Genomic DNA, 23,478 nt, shown 5'->3' on the forward strand with positions numbered 1-23,478 from the left:
ACACCAATTCAGTTTCTCACCATTCTCAAGCACTCTCTTGCAGTGTGACTTTGAGAAGTGTTGCTTCTGCTCATTTATTAGAAATGTTATATCCTTAGTTTTGCTCAGCCCATTCAAAATTGTGCGATATATATCGGCACACTTTAGGATTGCCAGCCATAAAGCACTATCTAATGTATCAGTTTGTGATGTGCAATTTTTCTCTCTGGGGTTTCTGTCATCACGAGAGGCTGATCCTTCTTTATTATTTAGTTCCTTTCATGTAAACCATATTTTTTCTTCACCATTACTTTATTTTTCAGTGAGCTACATTTTTCTTTATCATTATTCTCCTTTGTGCCACCAGGAAAACTGGATGATTCTCCATCACTTTCCTCACATCTGCATTCCTTCTTTTCAAATAAATATGCTAATTTCTTAGTACTAGGATTTCTATCATTAACGCTTTGCTCCTCCATTTCCTCTGCATTGGGATGATTGCTGCTACTACCATAGGCTACTAGCCAGCCTATGTTGTTTTGTTTCAGATATTTTCCCCTCAGATTTGCCCTTTGCTATAAACTAGATTGTAACTGAGCTTTTTGGTTTCTGTACTGAACTACTGAATGCTTCCTCCATGGCATCTTTTATTTTCTACACTGGAAACTTGTATTAGGGAGAGCAAAAGTCTATGTTTGCAGTGTTAGAAAGTCATCAAACATATTACAGTAAGCATGGAAAAAGAAGTAACATTATTTCCTTTATATTGTTGCATAGATAGGAGTTTGGTAGATATCTGTGGCATCTCATTAAATATCTCATTAAATATGTCCTTTACACACAAGTACACTTTCACGGTCACATAATGAAACAAAGTCCACAATATTACAGCTGGGCTCTCACTTTACTTCATACTTGTATATCTCACTGACTGAGTGGCAAAACCCCACCGCTTATGTCCTGGTAGGTTATGCCTGACAATATTCTGGGAAGTTCCAGGAAAATGTAGTTTTCAGATTGTCTAGAAGATTCCACAAGATTCTTTGTAGGTCCAGAACATTCTAGAAGGTTAGTGAAAAATTAACCCACCTTTGGAATACTTGAAACATTTTACTTCAAACAACAGAAATAGCATTTGCCTCTGAAATTGGCCCTGAGGATTGTAGTTTAGTATGAAAACACAAGCTAATATTCATGCAGTTTGTGCACATCAATTCTATAAGAATGATATACTGGAAAGAATTTCACAGAATCTTTTTCAGGGGGATAAGTCAAAATGCCACATTTATTGACAATGTAACATTATTCTGTTATATGCATGTTCAGACATCCTCCCCTCTCCCGCACAGACCCTGTCTTTTTGTTTCAAGTTACCAGTCTGTTGCTCACACTAAGGGCGTGTCTAGACTACATCCCTCTTTCGATAGAGGGATGTAAATTAGACACTTCGGAATTGCAAATGAAGCCGGGATTTGAATTTTCTGTGCTTCATTTGCATATTCGCATCATGGAGCTCTTTCGAAAAAGCGCTATTTCAAAAGTGAAACCGCAGTCTAGACCCCATTTTTTGAGGTTTACAGGATCTTTCGAAAAAAGCTTCTGTTTTCAAAAGAACCTCATCTAGATGTGGCTTCACTTTCAAAATAGTGCTTTTTCGAAAGAGTGCCATGATGTGAATATGCAAATGAAGTGCGGGAAATTCAAATCCTGGCTTCATTTGCAATTCCGAAGCGTCTAATTTACATCCCTCTATCGAAAGAGGGATGTAGTCTAGACGTACCCTAACTCACTGGCCTGATAAGTTAAATGCGAGGCGGAGGAGGGGGCAGGGGCAGGGACTCCTCTTCTCCTCTTAGACCAGACTGATGCTCCAGTCTTGACAAGATGAGACCCAGAGATTCATGCAAGAAGCCCCATCTTTTATAGAACTTTTCTCCCATTCAGGTCTATACATTTTGCTGTGTCAGTTCTTAATCAACCACCATTAGTTCTTTTAAACATCTGATTATCTGGAAGTTGTTCTTCTTTGTCATCTGTTAAGGGGTGCTTGCTCTTAACTCCAAAGCCATCTATATGTCTGTCTTTTATATTGGGTCCAATTGATGGTACGTTGGTGCTGCTGAGTATTCTAGCTTCTTTGACCATTTGGATTCTGAGAATGCTGAGCCTTCAAGTTGTTATCTTTCTCCAAACATTCACATTCCAAACTCATTCGTTCCCTCTCCTCAGGAACTACACAACTGTTTCGCATGGGAAAAGGTATACAATTGCCCATACAAAAGGTATCAATATATTTCCAATACAAAGCTTCTGTTAGTACAAATTTTTAATCATTCATCATATTTTCTTTATAACACAATCTGTATTCTAATTACTCGTAAGAGCACCAGTATTATCATGTTGAATCACAAGGATCCTCCTGATCTCTTTCTGCTTTGACATCAGAGAGAGACACAGGCAGTCTGCGTGATGCACCTTTTTTAAGAACCTAGAAGACTGTTCTTCCCGGCTATCCAGAGAAGGGCAGCCAGCAGAGTTATAGTTGCTTAATATTTATTCTCATACTACCCATTGAGCACATTACATAAAACATTATAAAACTCTGTTGTCTGCAGGAATGAACTGATTTAACAACATTTTGGTGAACATAGGAGTTGTCTGTAATAATGCTGTAATAATGAAGTTCTCTGAAACTGATTTGCTTGAGCAAACAGAAGCCAAGTGGAAGGACGGAAGGAGCTGGTAGAGGTGAAAGATGGCATTTGGGGCCACTAAAGAGGAAAAGATGGATCAGGATGGAATGCAGACTAACAAACTGCAGAACAGAAGCCCAGGCCCTTCTGCTTTGTGGAACTGAATTTTTTAATATTTGCAAATAAAGAAGGCAGGAGGAAATCAAATCCCGCTGAAAAGATATAAAATCCTTTAGCTGTTAGAGACAGTCTGCTTACAGGCTATGTTTCCTGTGCTTTGCTATCAGAATTCCATGTTTGCAGCTTATCTTCTCTGACAGCATGTGGCATGCTCTTTTGGTGTATGTCATTTGTTTAACCAAGGGTAACATTCTAAATGCCTATAATATGCAGTCTATCAGTATTTTCAGTATAAATTACTATTTGCAAGGGCTTACAACCTAACCATAAAAATTGCTTCAAACTGATTGACACACAAGATCGCAGCCTGGGAACAATTTAACACCAAATTGAATGAATCTGTTTAGCACAGTTTGAACTCTACAAATGTCTGGAATAAATAAATGGAAGTCTTATTATCATAAAATGTATTACTTACAAAAACAAATTTGATAGACAAATAAGGTTCTGATCCTGAAAACTGAAAATAATCATTATTATATTAAAAAACAAATTAGAAACCAGCTGAGACACTGAATTGTAAACACTTGTGTATTAATCAAACCTGGAATATTTTGTTCCAGTTTTACATTAGAGAGTACCAGTTGAGTATGCAAACTTCTACAGCACGTAAATAATTATACTGAAAAAATCTCTTACTTATGGTATTTCAGAATAGATGAATAGATTTTAATAAAGCAGTTTTCACATCTTAATGTGTCAGTATAAAGATTCAAAAACAGGAAAGTTGAGTGGAAGGATGGAACTGCCAGTATCCTAGTTACTGCAGGGTATTCATTTAAACTTCCTATTCTGTCAGAGTACCATAGTTTAATACTAAGTCCTAAACCTATAAGGGCTTGCATGCAGTATGTGGTATGTTTTGCAAACAGGAGCAAAAAAGTGAGCAGTGTGTTGTTAACTGAAACTTTCTTCGCTTTTGTTGAGAAGAGCTATCTGCTATTGACGTTTGACTAGATATTTCTGCTTAGTTTGTGACCTGCACTCTAAGGGTACGTCTAAATTACATGGCTCCACTGACAGAGCCATGTAGATTAGTTTACACAAAAAAGGGAAATGAAGCTGCGATTTATATAATCGCGGCTTCATTTAAATCACAATGGCTGCCGCGCTGTGCCGATGGCTGCCGCGCTGTGCTGATCAGCTGATTGTTGGCTCAGCGCGGCAGTCTAGACGGGAATCTGCCAATCCCAGAATCCTTTGTCAGCAGATCCTATAAACCTCATTTCACGAGGCATAAAGGATCTGCCGATGAAGGATTCTGGGGTCAGTAGATCCCCGTCTACACTGCCACACTGTGCCGACAATCAGCTGATCGGCACAGCGCGGTGGCCATTTTGATTTAAATGAAGCAGTGATTATTTAAATCACGGTTCCATTTCCCTTTGCCTTCCTGACTAATCTACATGGCTCCGTCAATGGAATCATGTAGTTTAGACGCACTCTAACATCCTGTCTGCTCAGCCTTGTTTCACAGGGCATCTTTTCATGTGTGTTTTTTTTCCCTTCATTTTCCCAGCTTCAAAAGATCCTCGTCTGTACTCATGTCCAATCTACAAAAAACCACTTCGAACAGACCTGAATTATGTTGCGGCAGTGGCCCTTAGGACCATCCAACCTCCAGAGCATTGGATACTGCGTGGTGTAGCGCTTCTGTGTGATGTCAAGTAATGTGAAATCATTTTTCTCCCCAGTATTTCTCACCGGGATTATAAGAGATTTTTTTCTGCACATAATTTTAACATGGACAATAATGAGGAACAAGCTTGATGATGGATCGCAGATTTTTATTTTCAGTAGTTGTGCTCCCTCTTTATTCCACTCCTGCTGTATCTATTTAAAGTTAGCTAGTGGGCCTAACAAATGTACTAAAATGTAAGTCTCTTGGAATTAGCTGGCTTATAGTGTCTATATTCACTCCAATTCACCTCTCAGGGCTTGTTTCATTTGAACGCATGCCTTGTTAAACACTTCATAGCCATGCGTTGCCTTTAGCATTGTCAGCTGGTCATGGCTTATGCTGTTGTTCCAGCAGTGCTTATCTGCAACCAGATGATAGAGTTAAGCATACAAGTCCGGTGAATACTGATGTGCCTTAATTGGTGTTTGCTGTCATTCTGGCTCACTAATGTACAAAATTCATTCATAAATTCTGTTTACCAAAAAAGTTGTCTTCTCTATTCTGAGAAATGTGAGCTGTGAGTATTTGGAGGGAAACCTTTATGCAGAACCAACACTGTTACCTACTGCTCTCATTTTGCAGTATTTTGCTTTCATGTCTGCTCCTTTTCTATCTTCCTTCCTGCCTTCCTTTTTTCCCTGCTTGTCTTACTGAGGCTTTCTTGACTTTTTATCTACCATAGAAACATTTCACATTGGGAGCTGGTTGCAGAGAGAAATGTAGGCAACACTGGTCAGTTGAACTCTGACTTCACATATAAAGTGCCTTTGTTTTTCAGCACAGAGCTACTGGATCTTTGCTGTTGAAGCTGGTCGGTTGTCTCATGGTAGTCTGCTAGTATACCCAGGTCACAGGTGTCAGACTACTGCTTCAGAAGTGACATGTGCTCTTATACATAACAGTATGGGACAACAGTGCACAGTGGATCTGTCTTACATAAATTCTTTGAGGAAAAAGCAAGTTTTAATTTCAGCACAAGGAAGCATTTTGTGGAGTTCTGATTCCATTTTTGTTTCAGAAATATTTTTTTATCTTACATAAAATTGTAAAAAATACTGCATCTCTTGCTCATCAATAATCTAAGGACAACCTTTCACAGTATTATAAAACAAGTATTAAAAACCTATTTCAGAATGGTTGTATTTGGTATCTTCATGGGTAGGGATGGTTGTAACATTTCATTTCTATAAAACAACCGTACTGTTTCACTTCAGACATTTACATTATTAATTTACTAGTATCTTAAATGTTTGTCAATAATCACTTGGAAGAATCTGAATGTATTTAATTTTTTGCAATATTTCATGATATGGAATCTCTACGGACCAGGCTGCTAGAGATTTATAATGCTTCAGTAATGCTGTCTGTGCATTAATATGGCTGTGTGTGTAGAGTGTATCTGCAACACCCTCAACCATAGGAAGATAAAGGGATTAATATTGTACTCCAGCAGTATTAGTACATGTAAGTATGATTCTGAATCCCTCACCCTAAGTTTGATTTGTTTTAAAACACTTGTACAGGCCAGAACATAGTTTAATGGAAATGCTTACAAACCTGGCAACTTCTGGCTGTTTTATTTAACATTGTAAGCATCATGAAACTTAAGAACTCACAGTGATGCAAACAAGAAGCATGAAGTTGGTCTGTCCTGGAATGCCTGGGATGGCTGGTGGTGTTACTTTCTCCCACTCCCCACCACACTAGGAGAGTGTAAGTTTTCAATATTGTGTTTTTCCGTTTTCCTGTCACCTTTGCTGCTTCTTTCCAAGCTCTACCTCCTTGCACTTTGTCTCTTTCTAGTCAATACCCTCCTCTCTTCATTCTTTATCACCTTCCATCTGTCTTCTAGCTCCCGTCCTGATCTGCTTTACTCTTTTGCTGTCCTCCACTACCTCTTAATTAATGGTTGGGTTTGCTGTACATTTATTTGCTGCACCCCCATATACATATAGGCTGTGTCTACAATGCACCCCTTTTCTGGAAAAGGGATGCAGATTAGACACTTCGGAATTGCAAATCCACGGGGGATTTAAATATCCCCCGCGGCATTTGCATTTACATGGCTGCCGCTTTTTTCCGGCTTGGGGATAAGCCGGAGAAAAGCGCCAGTCTAGACGCGATTCTCTGGAAAATAAGCCCTTTTCCGGAGGATTTCTTATTCCTACTTAATCCTCGCGGATTTGCAATTCCGAAGGGTCTAATCTGCATCCCTTTTCCGGAAAAGGGGTGCAGAGTAGACACAGCCATACAGTGCATATCTATAATGACTGCTAAATTAGTGTTCAACATCAACAGTGGAGAGGAAAAATAAATCTTCTATGTATTCTAAAATGATTTGAAGTTGTTGAGGTGAATATGGTTTATGAAGCATACAAATAAGTAATATATGACTTCTATGGCCTTTCCTTTTGAACTGAGTGAATACTCAGTTATCCAAAAACTGGAAAATTAGTCTAAATAGTATTAACCAGCACTTAAAAAACCTGCAGAGGAAGAGAGAGAGAAGGGAAAGGGAAGAAGAGATGTTTCCAGCTTTTAACCAATTTCTATGTCCAGCTTTGCGTTCCATGGAGCTGGCTGCAGAATCGTGGTAAGCTATGTGCATTGAGCAGAAATATGGGCTACTAGCCACATGTTTATAATCTGTTTGAACAGTTAGCTTTAATTATGTACCCCGTGCTCTCCTTTAAATAAAACTAAATCTCCCCTTTAGTGCATGCGGAGTGGATGTCCACTGGAAGCAGAAGATTATTTCCAGAACAAGATAATGCTCTAAGAGTGAAAGGCTACAGTAAGATACTGTGAATAGAGGACAGCTTGAAACTGCTACTTGCATGATTTTGTTGAAATCAATTTACCAGGAATCCTTCCAGGGGATTTAAACAAATAGCCATGATGTGGGGAAAGTGTGTGGCAGAACCTATTCTTTGAGTGATGGTCCCAGCTGCATTCCACTGATGGTTTACAGCTTACATTGTGCTTCTGTCCAAGACAATGAAGGGAGGAGTGGACTGACTATAGCTTCAATTCCTTTTCACCATTGCATGGTGTGGATCAGAACTTTCATTGTTCTTCTCTGTCTAGGTTTGGGTTTGTTTGATTATTTTACCACCCCTCCACTCATCATACTCATTTTCAAATACTGGGCTATATCCAGATGTCCGGGCTTCAAACTTGGCACCTCTTCCCTGTGCTCCTTGTCAATCAGTGATGACTATGAACACTGCCTATACCATCTGAGAGAAGCTCACATTGGCTACGTCTACATTGGCACCCTTTTCCGGAAATGCTTAAAACAGAACAGTTTTCTGTTATAAGTATTTCCGGAAAAAGCGCGTCTACATTGGCAGGATGCTTTTCCAGAAAAGCACTTTTTCCGGAAAAGCATCCGTACCACTGTAGACGTGCTTTTCCGCAAAAAAGCCCCGATCATCATTTTCGCGATCGGGGCTTTTTTGCGGAAAAGACTACTGGGCTGTTTACACTGGCCCTTTTCCGGAACAGTTTTTCCAGAAAAGGACTTTTGCCCGAATGGGAGCAGCATAGTTTTTCCGGAAAAACACTGACAATTTTACAATAGATCGTCATTGCTTTTCTGGAAAAGCAAGCGGCCAGTGTAGACAGCTCGCAGCTTATTCTGGAAAAGCGGCTGCTTTTCCGGAATAAGTGGCCCAGTGTAGAGACAGCCATTGTGTTCAGGTACAGTATTTACCATTCCTTCCCCTCATGCACCCAAGAAAGCTGGGCTTTTTGCCTTCTGGAGCTTGCCATGAGACCTCGCTCGGGCTCATGTTTGGGAAGACCTCCTGTATTTCAGCCTGACCCAACAAGGAGGACATCTCTCACTGCTGCATTGGAATTCAGAGCCAGCAGAAATGCCACATTGCGGGACCTAGTGAGGAGGTGAGGAGTCATTCTCATAAGCATTGGACTAAACTATAGCCAGACTAGAGACCTTACAGCAACACAGTTGCATCGATGCAGCATCACCACTATAAACTCTGTAGTGAAGCTGCTCTAAGCTGATGGGAGATAGTTTCCCCAGTGAACAGTGGCAGATCTGATAGCAGGAGAACTTCACCTGCTGACATAGCACTGTCCATACTGGTGTTTAGATTGATGTAGCTTCTGTTGCTCACAGGAGTGCAACATAAGGTATATGGACATAAGTGGTGGGGTAGATATAGCCTAACTCTTCCTCCAAACTTGTTTTCTACAAATTTGAACCAAGAATATCCAGTAAGTCCCACAGCATGAGAAAAAGTCCCACAAGCAGTAAAATCGGGCAGTTTTGAGCACTAATCTATTGGTAGCACCAACACCCCACAAAATGTGGGATCTTCCTGTTTGTGGAAAGACCAGAGCACTGGTACTAAAACAATGTGCTGCTTACATTGGGCAGATCTGGTATGTCCAGTTTGTTGGCCCCAGAATCACCCTTCCACTTCCTGAGGGTGTGTCTACACTACCACCCTAGTTCGAACTAGGGTGGTTAATGTAGGCTACCGAAGTTGCAAATGAAGCCCGGGATTTAAATATCCCGGGCTTCATTTGCATCTTGCCGGGTGCCGCCATTTTTAAAGCCCCGGTAGTTCAGACTCCGTGCCGGCACGCGGCACGGAGTAGGTAGTTCGAATTAGGCTTTCTAATTCGAACTACCGTTACACCTCGTTCCTCGTGGTAGTTCCACGAGGAGTAACAGTAGTTCGAATTAGAAAGCCTAATTCGAACTATCTACTCCGTGCCACGTGTAGCCGTGGGCACAGAGTCCAAACTACCAGGGCTTTAAAAATGGCGGCGCCCGGCAAGATGCAAATGAAGCCCGGGATATTTAAATCCCGGGCTTCATTTGCAACTTCGGTTGCCTATATTAACCACCCTAGTTCGAACTAGGGTGGTAGTGTAGACATACCCTGAGAGATCATATCTCCATCAAAGGATATGCCTCTGGTATGCAACTCTTCACTATCTATACCAGAGTGCTACACCCTTGCACTAGCTCCAACAGCTCTGCCCCTGGAACCGGAGTCCACCTTCTCCTCCAGTGAATCAGAAGCGAGAAAAGAAAAATCATGTCTCATGACCACTCTTAAGGAGTTCTTCCAGCAGGTAATGTGATTTGATGGTGTGGCGGAATCACTGTCTGATTCAGTGGTCACCAACCAGTAGATCGGGATCTACTGGTAGGTCTTGGAGCCTCTAACAGATGATCCTGACTGGTTTGGCCAAGAAGCTATCAAATACCAGCACTTCAGTTGCCACTCCTCCCACTGCTACGCATCTTCCTTTGCCTTGGAGCTGCCCCTCCCCCGGGGAGCTTCCTGCTTGCTGTGCAGGGCAGGGTAGGGAGAAGAAGGGGGCACTGATATTAAGGTTCCTCCTCTCCCACCCTGTATCCTGTCTCCACAGAGCAGAGAGGGAGCACAAGTGGACTTTGGAGGGAGTTTGCTGGCTGCTTTAGGGAGTAGTCTAGGGCCTGGGCAGGGGTGAGCCTGCCTTAGCCCCACTGCACCACCAACCAGGAGCCACGTGAGGTAAGCGGTGCCTAGGTGGAGCCCGCATCCCAAACTCCTGCCGAAGTCAAGAACCCCCTCCTCCATCCCAAACGCCAGCCCTATCTCCAAGCACCCCTGCATCCAAACACCCTCCCAGAGGGTGGGAGGCCTGGGACTCCCTCCGACACCCCAGCTGCCAGCCCCAAGGTCAGCTCAGAGCTCCTCTCACACCCCAGATCCCTTAATCCAAGATCAGAGCCTGCACCCCAACCCTCTGCCCCAGCCTGATGAAAGTCAGTTATGATGGGCAAGAGAGGGAGGATGGAGTGAGCAGGAGTGGAGCCTTGGAGAAAGGTCAGGAAGGAGGTGGGACAAGGGTATTTATATTTCAGGTAGATCTTGGATTGCACTTAAATTCAAAAAGTGATCTCATGCTCAAAAAGGTTGAAGACCACTGGACTAGTTCTAGTGGAGTTACCAGAATCAACGGAATTTTCCTCTGTCTACGGACAAAGTAGTGACTGAAGCATCCCTGTCCCCTTTTTAGACAATTTCAGGAACTGTTATGGAGAGTCTTGGGAGAAATCTAGACTTTGAAGAAATCCAGGACCCTAAGTACAAGCTGCCTGATATCTTCCACACTTTATGACCAGCCAGAGTTGCAATCCCAAATAATAAAGTATTTCTAGAGCCCTCCAGAACATTATGATATACCCCATATTCAAGGGCTGAATAGTGTTGTTATGTTCCTGATAAGAGGTCTGAGATTTTCTTTTCTCACCCTCCTCCCTAATTGTCCAGGTTGTGACTAGTGTTCCCTCTTAACATTTTCCATCCTTGGGTGGGTTGAATTTTCTTTTGGGCAGGTTGAAATTTCTTATGTACAACACTAATATGGAGGTAGTGTGCACCCACCAGGAGGTAGTGTGCACCCACCAGTAGAAACAAAAAATCTAGATATAAATATATATTTTAAACAGTCATAGGTGTGGAAGAAAATACATGAAAATGAGATAATTAAAAAGGAGCAATATTTATGATGTTTAATATGAAATCGAATAAAAGGAAAATTAACACTACCCTTGGATTATATGTATTATCATCCTTTCTAACTCAAGCTAGTAAACACACCAAAATGCATATTATACACACATAGCTTAGCTTTAAGACGCTAAACAAAGCTATGAGTCAACCAGAAATAGTCATGCTCTCCTTGCAAATATTAATACAATATCTACTGACATTGGAAAGAAGAGTAAAAGGCATTCACTCAGGCTTATACAGTTTATCTGGGGAATGTTTAGGATCCACACTTTGTAAATACAAGTGAAACAGAACTGTAAAAACAGATAAAAGTTTTCCTGGTTTGAAAGTTTCACTTTGGCTGTGTCTAGACTGGCAAGTTTTTCCGCAAAATCATCTGCTTTTGCGGAAAAACTTGCCAGCTGTCTACACTGGTCACTTGAATTTCTGGAAAAGCACTGACAATCTCATATAAGATCATCAGTGCTTTTCTGGAAATACTATGCTGCTCCCATTCGGGCAAAGGTCTTTTTCCAAAAGACTTTTGCACAAAAGGGCCAGTGTAGACAGCACAGTAGTATTTTCCGCAAAAAAGCCCCAATCGCGAAAATGGCGATCGGGGCTTTTTTGTGGAAAACCGCGTCTAGATTGGCCACGGATGCTTTTCTGAAAAAACTGCTTTTGCGGAAAAGCATCCTGCCAATCTAGACGTGCTTTTCCGAAAATGCTTTTAATGGCAAAACTTTTCCGTTAAAAGCATTTCCGGAAAATCATGCCAGTGTAGACGTAGCCTTTGTGTGTGTGACCAACTCAAAGAGTAGAAGCCCCAGAGCAAATTAACATAACTTCAGGGTTTGTAGACAGATATATGTTTCAAAGAGCTAGCAAATAAGGTTTCAGCCTACAAAACAACTAGCATCACACCTACTACTTGCTACTTCTGACTCATAAGAGTCACAACTATAACAGATAGCAAAAATCTGGCCTTAATGCATTACAATTTACCATGTATTAATTAGTAACATCATTAAGATCAGAGTTTTAGATATCTACAATACTAAAAAAAAATCTGTTAAAAGAATTTTTCTTTCTTACCTTAAGTCATTAATACCTATGTAAACTTTGAAATGTGATCATGCAAATGTCCTAGGACACACACAAACACACCCCATGCAGTCTGCTTCCCCCTAGGTTCTTTCCAAGGTAAATTTTTACGAAAGGTGGTTTCCCACTTTCACATCTGAAACCACATACATCTGCAGAGGAACATTGTTTCCATTCCCTTGACCTTTAGCAATCTCTGACCATCTACCTGCAGAGAACAAAACCAGTCAGGAGGTTCCCCTAGCCTATTTATTACAATAGCAGAGAAAATTCAGAGACAGGTTATATCCACCCAGGGAAGCTCTAAATGGATTTTGGGGTGTATTACATTCTACTGCCATCTCTTGGGCCTACCTCCTCCTGCAGGCATGTAGACTCACTTCACAGATCATCAGGTTTTGATCTCTGCCTCCCATGTGCCACTCACTGACATATATAGAGAGGCCATGTGCAGTTCTGTACACATCTTTACTGTGCACTATGCTTTTGTACATGACAGTGGCTGATACCTCTTTTGGCATGGTAGTCCTCCACACTACTATTCTGTCCTCATCCTCGGAGCTTCCTCTGAGTTAGATACTGCTTGTTAATCACCATATGTGGAATATGACAATCGCTGGAAGAAGAGATTAGATTACGTACATGTAATTGGAGGTTCTTTGAGACGTGTGGTCTCTATTTTTATCCCACTCCCAGCCATCCTTCCTTTCTGCTATGGACCTGCCTGATTCTCAGGAGAGAAGGAACTGCCCTTTATTGTTTTGGATGAAAGCATGAGTTAAACTAGGGCACATGTACAAACCTATGGGTACTACTTGCAAATTCTCCATTTCCAGGCACATGTCTCTGTGTATGTTTACACTACAGAGTTTTTTCAGAAAAATGGCTGTTTTTCCAAAAAAAACCTTCACTTATATCCACACTGCAATTGTGTTCTTTCGAGAAAAAAAATTGAAAGAATGGAGGGGTTTTTCTGACATTGGTAAATCTCTTTCTACAAGGAAGAAGCTGTTTTCTGACAGAGCTCTTTCGGAAAAAGTCATGTGTGGATGGGGAAGAGGGAATTCTTTTGAAAGACGAGGAAAGAGGAAAAAGCACAGGTGCCATGATGGCCACTCCGTCCATAGTAATCACAGCTTACATGCGAGAGAGCGTCCATTCAGTGTGGACGCTGTCTTTTGAAAATGTGCTTTTGCAGTGTGGACGCTTTTACGATGTGCTTTGGCAGTGTGGACACTCTCTTTCGGAAGAAGTTTTTTTGGAAGATCTCTTCTAGAAAAGCTTCTTCTGAAAAGTATGCAGTCTAAACATGGCCCCTGTGCATAAGCCATCAGTGAAATACAGAGAGAAACCACACATCTCAAAGCCCCTCCAGTTACAGGTAAGTAACCGCCTCTTTTTTGCTGACAAAGGGGAAATAATAGCAGCAGTCAATCACCTAAAGAGGCTTTGAATCTTATTCTGAGTAGCTCTGTACCTGAAGGTTTTGTATCCTTGCTAAAGGCTAGGTATACTACATTCACCACTTCTCCCTTACCCACAAGACTCGTTATCCTATCAAAGAAAACTATCAGATTGGTTTGACATGATTATTTGTTCCAATTCTGTGGTCTGGCACACTGCTATCATGGAGCCTAAGAACAGTGTGATTTATTCTACCTTTCCACTTGCTCATCCTGGGGTACAACTCAAAGTGGCCTCAGGGCTAAGCTGAACAACTCTGGCCAGGGGTCACCACAGCACTTCCCTCAACCACATTGCTAACATGTTCCCTATGCTGGAGTTGGGAAGTGAGGGTACGTGGATACAAATGTACAAAATGGGTTTTACCCACAATAGCTCATGATTCTATATATTTTTGTGAGTCTCTAAGGTGCAACAGGACTACTTGTTTTTAAAGTTGTAGCCACTGGCAGATTGGCCTAGTAATTGAAACACTGGAATAGCTTGAATTGTCCCAGTCACAATGTGCTTTCCAAACATGGCTCAGTACTCATGCTTAAAACAAATAATTTAGGTAACTGTAGCCCTCCCTTGCTGAGTGTGTCCTAAAGACAAGGGTAAACACTTAACTACACTGTTGAGTGGCCACAACCATTCCCCACTTTTTGTTAAAGGGAATTAAGTGCAATGTCATTGGGCATGTGATACCTAATTAACTATTTCAGTTTGATAATGCATCCTACTTTTCTTTCAGTGTTCGTGAGCAGATGAATTAACAAGATAACTGCATTTTTAGTTCACTTACTGAAAACATTTTAGCAGATTAAATCTTATTAGATTTGAAATATTGTATAACATTTTTGAAACAAGGAGAAACTGTGTTTCAAAGCATATTAATTACTTTAAATATTTTGACTAAAACCTGAACATCAGGATTTGTCCTAGAGCTAAAATAAAACCCCAAACATTACCATATTCTGATTACTCAAAATAGTGCATTACCAGCAATATGAAATGGGAATCAGGCTGATAACTTACATTTGAAAATGTAGGGTGTATACAATGGCTTAGGTTCTGATTAAGCAAAGCAGTTAAGGAAGTCCTTAATTTCAGTGCTTTCCTGAATTGGAGCTTTGGTGACTTAAAAAAAGGCTTAAGTTAAAAATCTTGTGCTTTACATTCAAGCAACATACAAGTAGTTATCATTTAGTTGCTCTGTCTGAGCTTTCATTTAAATAAAGCATTTTTAGCAAAATATAAACAATCAAGTTAGCAAAGAAACAAATAATTTAGGTAACTGTAGCCCTTTACAGTAGATAAATTAGTTAAATCAAGTTTTGCATGTTTTGTTGTATTTAGAATGAATATTTATTAACTCTTCAGTTTTAAAGAATTCATCTTTATGAAGACAGATACTCCGAGGCTACGTCTACACTATGAGTTTTACTGGAAGAGGCAATGCAAATGAAGCATGGATTAGCATTATTTTGTGCTTCATTTGCATACTCTCTTTTGATCCGTTTTTGCGCTAGGGGTTTTTGCGCAAAAAGGAAATGTCCACACTGCTTGTTTTTGTGCAAAAATCTCTAGCACAAAAATGGATCGGAAGAGAGTATGCAAATGAAGCGCGAGATAATGCTAATCCATGCTTTGTTTGCATTCCTTCTTCTAGCAAAACTTGTAGTGTAGAAGTAGCCCCACTTATTAAATAATGAAATGTAATTGCTGTTGCTTTAGACAGGTAAGTTTTAAACGTGTTGTAAATTCCAAAATTCCCATGCAGACACAATCACGCTCTAGAGATGTAATAGTTAGAATCAAGTTTCTTGTTTAATACTGAATACTTTAGATTAAAATTGGTCTGAACAAGTAGTCTGAGTCTAGGACATAAGCCACCCAGCCAGCACAAAGGCAGCATGCTGTGAAGGCAGCTCACTTAACACCACAGAGTGCAGGGGAGCTCAATCTATAACACTCACTGAAGTAGCAGAGCTGATGAGCCTTCAAGGGAACTACATTAGAAAGAGACCCTCTCCATTAGAAAGAGACTTGCCATGGAGCATGACATTGGACTGGAAGTTGAAGGATGGGGTGGTTAACTAGGGAAAGAACCTTGGGTTATCTACAGGGCTGTACAGGTTCCTGGACAACAGAAGCAGTACAATTAAACCTGAAATATACTCTGTCAGCTGATGGGTGCTTCCAATCTGTCAGTGTAGAGGTACATTCCTTGCTGAAAATGTTTTTGCAGGGGAAGGAGAGACAAAGGAGAGAGAAGTCTTACAAAAAGTGAAGATATAACACTTTTTCCTCCCCCCTTTTTTTTAGTCTAAAAGAAAAGCATTTTCCTGCTGTTTCATTTCAGTCATTCAGACTGGAGTTCGTTTGAGGGTCAATTTCAAAGCAGCTCTTCAGTTCCTGCTGTTTCCCTCAGCAGGACTCTCAATAAGCATAAGCATGTGTAATATTTTGCCATTTACATCTATTATTTGAAACAGACATTCACACCTTAATTTATCAATGATAATATTATGGCCATTGTGATCATTCAACTGAAGTAGATGTCTCAAATTTTATTTTTAACATCTCAAGGTACTATATATACAGCTTTGGCAAGGGCATTGAAAATAAACAGATACTTGACTGCAGCTGAAAAAAAATCATTGCAACATTTTAAAGGACAAAAGCTTTTGCATAGAAAAAAGTTAGAGGACTAGTTTTGGTAAAAGCTTGGTTAAGTCAAGTTAAACATGAGTTGGTGATTGTTAATTTTAAATCAAACTCCAGATAAAAATCTTTTGACCAATTAATAGTTCATCATTATCTATCCACAAACACCATTGCCAAATATAAAAAGCAACTTACAACTTGGAGACAAAAGATGTACCTTTTTCAGGATAGAAAACTTAAATTGGAATCTATCTTGCTATAAACTGGTTTTGTTCTCTTGCAACACAATACCCTCCCATCTCTGTTTCTCAGTAGTTTGCAGCTATACTACTTTCCACAGATATATACTTGTTTCAGCAGTGATATTCTATGCCATTTTGTAAAATGTACTCAGATTGTGAAGAGCTCTACTGAAGATTGCATTGCTTTTCTGGTGACTTGATCAATACATTTTTTGCAATAGCAAATATGAAGTCTGACTTAACCAATGTGTTTGTCTTGACGAATGATTTGTAATCACTGTTCTTGCAAGAGAGCAGTATATGTATGAATGAGGCAGGTCTATGATTCCTTCCTTGAATAAAGACATGTTCTGAGCAACTCCTATCTGTGTCTTCATTTGCAGCAACTTGGCATTACTTTGTTTTGAAAATGGTTTGCTTGTGTATATTGATACTTATTCATTTCAATATTTTTGCTCATTTCATATCAGTGTTATCAGAATCCCAAATGAACCCATTCCAGTAAAAACATAAAAACTGGGCATATTAAAAGGACAATGTATAGATGTTCAAGCCCAAAATGTAACTGTCTTTTTCATTTCTCTCACATTTGTAATATGCTCACTGCAGCACAGAATAATAAACCTGAAAGTAAACTTGTCATTTGAATCTTTCAGATGAAATTTTACTCACATGACATAAACAATGACACGGTGCAATATTCATCATTTTCCTTTTCACATAAAAGCTGTTTTACAATATATAGAAATGTATAAATATATAACACTTGATTTTTAATTGTGTGCAGTCCTTCTCATACAACCTTTTCCTTTTCTTCTCTACCCTCCAAATATCTATCCTGCAACTGAGGGAAGGCTGGACTTGACTCCTTCAGAATGGAGCCAGGTTAGTGTTGCTTCAGAGCTTGAAGTGCTTTATACTTACTGATCTTAGGGAAAGTGTGTTTTGAGTTGGGCCCATTTGTTTCTTTTAGTGCCTGTCCAATGAGATACCTAACTCTAAGGAGAAGAAAGCAGAATGTAAGCACTAAGAAAGACAATGGAAACAAACAGAATTCTAAAAAGGCAATGGAGACAGGATACACAGAAGTAAACTTAGAGAAACTATCTCATTCGTTTCTGAGGGAAGGGGGTTAAAGCTGCATAGCTCCCTGCCTCACATTGTGATGTCCCCAGCAAGCTAAGTCTGTCTAAATGCCAGGACTTGTGCTTTGCTTTTTCCTACAAGAGCTATGCACAGTGGATCACCAGCAGCCACAACTCACCACACAACTTTTTCCCCATTTATTCTGGGGGGTAAAAAGGTAAAAATAATAAAAATCAAACAGATTTAAACACACACTAAACATGCCAAGATTCACTTTCACTCTTATGGGGTCCTAGTAGGAAAAAGTTTTTTCGAACATATCCACATGGGTGGGATGGGCCTGTTTTGGACAGAAAATACTGTTTTGCTGGGTCAGAAAGAAGGCAAGTGGCAGATCAAGCTCATCCTTTTATACCAAAAGCCATTTCTTTGCTTGCTAGTTGCTGAAAAACCCAGATTGAACTTTCATCTGAAGAAGTGGGCTATGCCCACAGAAGCTCGTGATACAATCTACGTGTTTTGTTAGCCTCTAAGGTGCTGCAAGACTACATTGTTTTTTAAGTTTTTCCAGATTGAACTAGTAGAGGTTGCACTTCTGTAATCCAGAGCCCTCTCGTCCAGAAACATCTGTCATCCAGAATAATTTTAGTTGCTGGATGTCCACTTTTCATGGGTGTGGCCAAGTTTCCTGCGGCACCATAAAGTTTGTTTACAGCCACCAGTCCTAGCTCTCAGTGTTCTATGTTGTTATTTAGTTCTAAATTACCCTTAAATGGCCTCTAACGGGGAGTGTTGATAATGCTGCTAGGCAATATTAACCTCCCATGAGTGGTCCAGAAAATCATCTCGTTCAGAATTGGTCAGGACCTGAGGGATCTGGACTCGAGAGTGTCATCCTGTATATGCAAACCACCGAGAGCATTCCCTCTTTCGAAGGCTTAGTCTGTGACTCACCTTCATTGTTGCCCACTGTTTTTAATTTGTGTAGGAATTATGGTAACTCTCCCCCGCGGAGTAGAACAAACTAGCCATAAATCATTCATAAGTTTAATACAATGGCTCCCAAAGACACACTGTGGAGTTGCACTATCTGTCAAAGATATCATCTCTAGTTTGGATTTTCCCTTTAATTTCTGTTCAGTGGAAATACTGACCCCAAAGATATGTTCCAAAGATTAAATGGTTAGTATTTGCTAAGAGCTTTGAAGATGAAAAACCTTAAAATAGTGCAAATTTCTCTATTGGACAGTTCAGAGCCCACCTTGTCCATATTATTGTATTATCTTTTATCTGGACTATTTTACAAGACAAGCTGTAGCAATTGGGCAATCAATAAAAACCATCTTTTGTGCTTATTCTTGTAAGGAAATTGCTATCTGAATTAAGTTGAGATAAGATAGATGTGGAGAGGAATCAATGCAATTAATACACTGTTTTTCAGCACCCATTTTATCAGCCACTTATCTAAACAGTGTTGAACCTAGGCAGTGGAAGATTTTTAATTAAAAAGAAACTCATTTATCACACTACTCTGATAAAATACATCCATTTCTCCTGTGCCCCTATACTTGCTCTTGTAGAGAGATTCTACAAACACACAGAGTCCCCATTAATATTAACAGAAACTATGTTCATGCCCTGAGAAAAGGTTTTAGATTACAGCCCAGATTTTCAGTAGGGCTGTGTCTAGACTGCATCCCTTTTCCATAAAAGGGATGCAAATTAGATACATCGCAATTGCAAATGAAGCGGGAATTTAACCCCCCCCCCCCGCTTCATTTGCATAAACACGGCTGCCGCTTTTTTCTGGCTCAGGGCTTTGCCGGAAAAAAGCGCCAGTCTAGACGGGATCTTTCGGAAAAATAAAGCCTTTTCCGAAAGATCCCTTATTCCCTTTTTTAAGAGTAGGAGTAGCAGGGGGGACACAGGCCCACCCACCCCCACTGCGTCCCAGCCCAGGGTCCTGATAGTGGCAGCATTGCAGCCACTGGGTCAGTGAGGATCTGGGCTGTTACATGCTGACTAGGTCGAGGGTCAGCGGGGATCCAGGCCGCAATGCTCTGCCCACCTGACCTCCATCTTCTCAGCTGCTGCGGGGTCAGCTATCCCTGGGCCACTTCCCAGTTCCACCTGGGGAACTACCAGGCTCTGGTGCTGCTCCTGGGGGTCCAAAGGTGATGGAGGGGTTGGCAGGGTGTCCATGGGCTCTGGCTCAGGCAGGGGCCCAGGAGGGCCAGTCCAGTCATCTGGGTCCAGCAAAGGTCCCAGAGGGCTTGGCATGTCTTCAGCTGGTGACCAGGGTCTCAGCAGTCCAGGTCAAAGATCGGGGGTTGGCAGGGGTCCTGGTAGCCTAACCCAGTCCTCCAGCTGGGGGCAACACAGCTGAGCCCTTTGCTGCAGGAGCTGGAGCCATGCATCTGCTCTGGTGGGCTGCTGGGCTATGACTGAGCTTGCAGCTCTTATAGTCCTAGTCCCTCCCTCTGACTTCTTGTGGGCAGAGAGGCTGGACCCACCCACCAAGGGGGCTTAGAGGGCACTTCCTTTTCTGGGTCAGCGGGCGGTTATTTTGCTGTCCTGGACTCATTACAGACTAGAATGACAATCCGCGGGCAAGGGGAGCTGCACGTGGCCTACCTGTGGACACATAAGTAAAGTGCCAATGGCTCACCAGGGGCTAACCCTATTGAATTGCCTTCAGCCCACAGGCCGCTTACTGCCCACCCTTGGATTAGAGACTTTGGATACCTCAATTGTTAGGTATAGAATTCTGAGTCACTTTGCAAGCACCTTATTTTCAGAAATTCCTGTGAATCCCTGTGTGCATTTCAAGTGTGGTGGACTGGGTACCCAACAGTTTCCACACCCAGCAAAACAGGTGGAGGAAGTTGATTGGGTTGGTGGCAAAACAGCAGGACACAACTTAAATACGGAGAGGGCTTGCTACTTGCCCATCACGCATATTTTCATATACTAGGCTTTTAAGTAATTCTAGTTTGGTAGTTACAGGGTCCCTTGCAAACATTTCTGACCATGCTAACCTAAATCTCTAGCCATGATTGAATAATTATGGTAACATCCCCCTGAGTTCTGTCCCTTAAAAAAACTCCCATGCAGATCTGAGACCATACTCCCTCAGGTAAAGAACATACGGGCAGGTCAAGCTTTCTGGCCACATCTGAGCACAACCCTCATAATGAAAGTAAACTCCAAAACCTACGTCTCCTGAGCCATCAGCTTGTTACCTGCTTGTTACCATTGGCTTGTTATCTGCCCTCAGCAGCCAGTGTGATTGCCACATTGAAAAGGATTCTGAACTCATTCAGAAATCTTTCCCATGTAATTTCCCTTGGCATGCTGATCAAGTGGTGAGGTTCTTGCATTCCAGTGGAGCACAGCATCACATGAGCACCACCTGGGTATCCCTGCTCTCCACACGGAGTTTAGGTGCAGTAAAGCTCTCTGGGGAAGAAGAGGACTGAACAGTCCACCTGCCCCTTCAAGAGCAGATCCAGGAGTAGGCACCCATCAGCCTCATCCTGGGCTAAGCCCCATGAGTGCCTCTCCTCTTCCCCCTCCAAAGCAGAAGGAAGCGGGGAGCGAGACACAAGAAGTGCACCCCAATGGACTCCCAGTGAGCAGGGGTGGAATGGGGGAACATGACAATAGACCCAATAGGGCTGCTAAGGGACCATGGACCATCCTTATCACACTAATGACACCACATGACTCCCATCCTCTTTCCCCCACACCGAGCTGGGGGAGGGAAAACAATGGCCACAGGCTTGGCCCAGGTGGCATTTCTGAGACCCATTGGCCACACCAGCTTCCCATCTGTGCCCAGCTTCCCCGCCCCAAGAAGGGAGGTCAGAGGAAGCCATCATGGAATCCTTCCATAGAAGAGGGGAGGGGTATGACCCTGCAGGGGGACAGAGTCCCCACACTATCAGGGCAAACCCTCGGCCCTTGGGAGAAGGCCCCCAGAGTCCTTAGCTGCCTTCCTCTGCCTACCAGAAATGACTGCTGCTGCTCAAACAGTGAGTCCCACCACAATGGACTTGCCAGAGGCGCCACATGGCCTGTGCACTAGGTGAAATCACAACATTGTACATTTCAATTAATTTGATGATTGGATTCATTCTGCTCTCTTTATGTGTTGAGTGGGTAATGACCGGTATTTGTACATATGTTCACACACGCTATAGTTAATATATACAACTACTATACTCAATTTAATTTTAAAAGACTAACTATTAAAGGCACATCAACCTGAAACGTAATCAATTAAAAATTAGTTAGATATTTCAGGTACTGTACATGCCATTGAGTCCCCCTGCAATACAATATCATTTTGTTAATTTTCCAGTGTTTGCTTTCTCGCTTGTTCCTGAGTGAAATATCTGCAAAAACAAAAGGAGAAACTGACTGATTATACGTGAAACATTAAAAAAATGAATTGACTGTACCCAAAGTACAGTCAAATGCATAAAACTGAAGAGGCAGAGAAATGCTGTTGAGAGGGTCTTTTTCAGTTACTATTCAGAACAATAGTAGGAAAAAAATCAGAGGTGTGTCTTTAATACATAGAATCCTTTACAATACTGGATAATGGATATACTGCATGTTCAGTAGAGCTGTCAGGGAAATGAATTTATTTCCCATGCAACATTTCAAATAACCCCTTACTGCTTATAGTGAGGTTTTTGCCAACTAATTAAAGAAAACTTGGGAGGCTGGGAAAACACATGTTGGCTGTTTTTTAATAAAAATTATTCTCTCAAATGTCCATGAGGGCTGGGGGGTGGGGGGGGGGGAGGATAGTCAGTTACAATCTTATATATTGGAGTTCAAAGAAACGTAATGGAACCAGTTATCTCAAATGACAGGATTGTAACTAAAACAAAGAATAAATCAGGTTACAACCAAATAATGATCTTGAAGTGATCAGCAAGTAACAGCTAAGTATACTGGGGCCACAATTCACATCATAGCTGGAAATGTGAATTATAACCTTGTACTTCAGAAAGCTATTGAAATGTTTTGCTTTTGAGATAGGTCTGAGTCTGAAAGCTTAAACATCTTATCGACATAATAAGCTTCTGGGTTTGTAACTCTGTGTCACTTGGAAGCAAGAGTGTCTGAGTCACTCTGAAGTTATGGCAAGAGCTACAAGAAAGGCTGAGAGCTCTTTATATTCAACATATCACCAGGTTGAAGTCTCTTACTATCCAATTTTTAAGTTCTTAGCCATTTTGAGCCTTTTATACACACATGACTTTATGAATTATACCTGTCCAACAAGATGGGCTTTCAGCTACTAGTTTCTATTACAATTGCAGTGTTAAATGATGCTTGAAGCTCATACTTCAGCTGAACAAGTTAACTTCTCAATGGTGCTTGTCAAGCTTACATGCAAACCCAATCAATTACAAGTGTTTTGTATATGGCCAGCTTGTTTGTCACAGGGTTTCTGGAGAAGAATGTGAGTGTTGATGTTTAGATTTCTGAGTAAAAGACAGCTTCCTGCAGCTAGAGGTTTGTTTGTTTTTTTGAGGTTACTTGAGATGACTTTTGATATACTCTCAGGCTGTGTCTACATTGGCAAGATATAGCGCAAAAGCATACCGCCGTTACTCCTCGTGGAATGAGGAGTAACGGTAGTTCGGACTAGGAAGCCTAGTCCGAACTACCTAGTTCGTGCCACGTGTAGCCACGCGGCACGGGGTTCGAACGAGCAGGGATTTAAAAATGGCGGCGCCCAGTTTATGCAAATGAAGCCCGGGAAATTCAAATCCCGGGCTTCATTTGCAAGTGCGGTATGCCTACATTACCCCGCTAGTTCAAACTAGCGGGGTAGTGTAGACATACCCTAGTGGACAAGC

At 41.4% G+C, this 23,478-nt stretch overlaps 1 protein-coding gene across 2 annotated transcripts in view; it reads left to right on the forward strand.

The window, feature by feature from the left end:
• The window catches only part of DNAH5 (dynein axonemal heavy chain 5), a 246,615-nt gene extending 238,744 nt beyond the window's left edge, over nt 1-7,871 (forward strand). For both annotated transcript variants that reach the window (XM_089776436.1, XM_089776437.1), the window contains one exon: nt 4,372-7,871. In XM_089776436.1, the coding sequence (XP_089632562.1) occupies nt 4,372-4,523 (152 nt within the window). In that variant the 3' untranslated portion in view covers nt 4,524-7,871. The remainder of the gene's footprint in view (nt 1-4,371) is intronic.
• The last annotated feature ends 15,607 nt before the right edge of the window (nt 7,872-23,478 follow it).

This window comes from Pelodiscus sinensis, chromosome 2 (assembly GCF_052426305.1).
Source record: "Pelodiscus sinensis isolate ZL-2025 chromosome 2, ASM5242630v1, whole genome shotgun sequence".
Taxonomy (NCBI): domain Eukaryota; kingdom Metazoa; phylum Chordata; order Testudines; family Trionychidae; genus Pelodiscus; species Pelodiscus sinensis.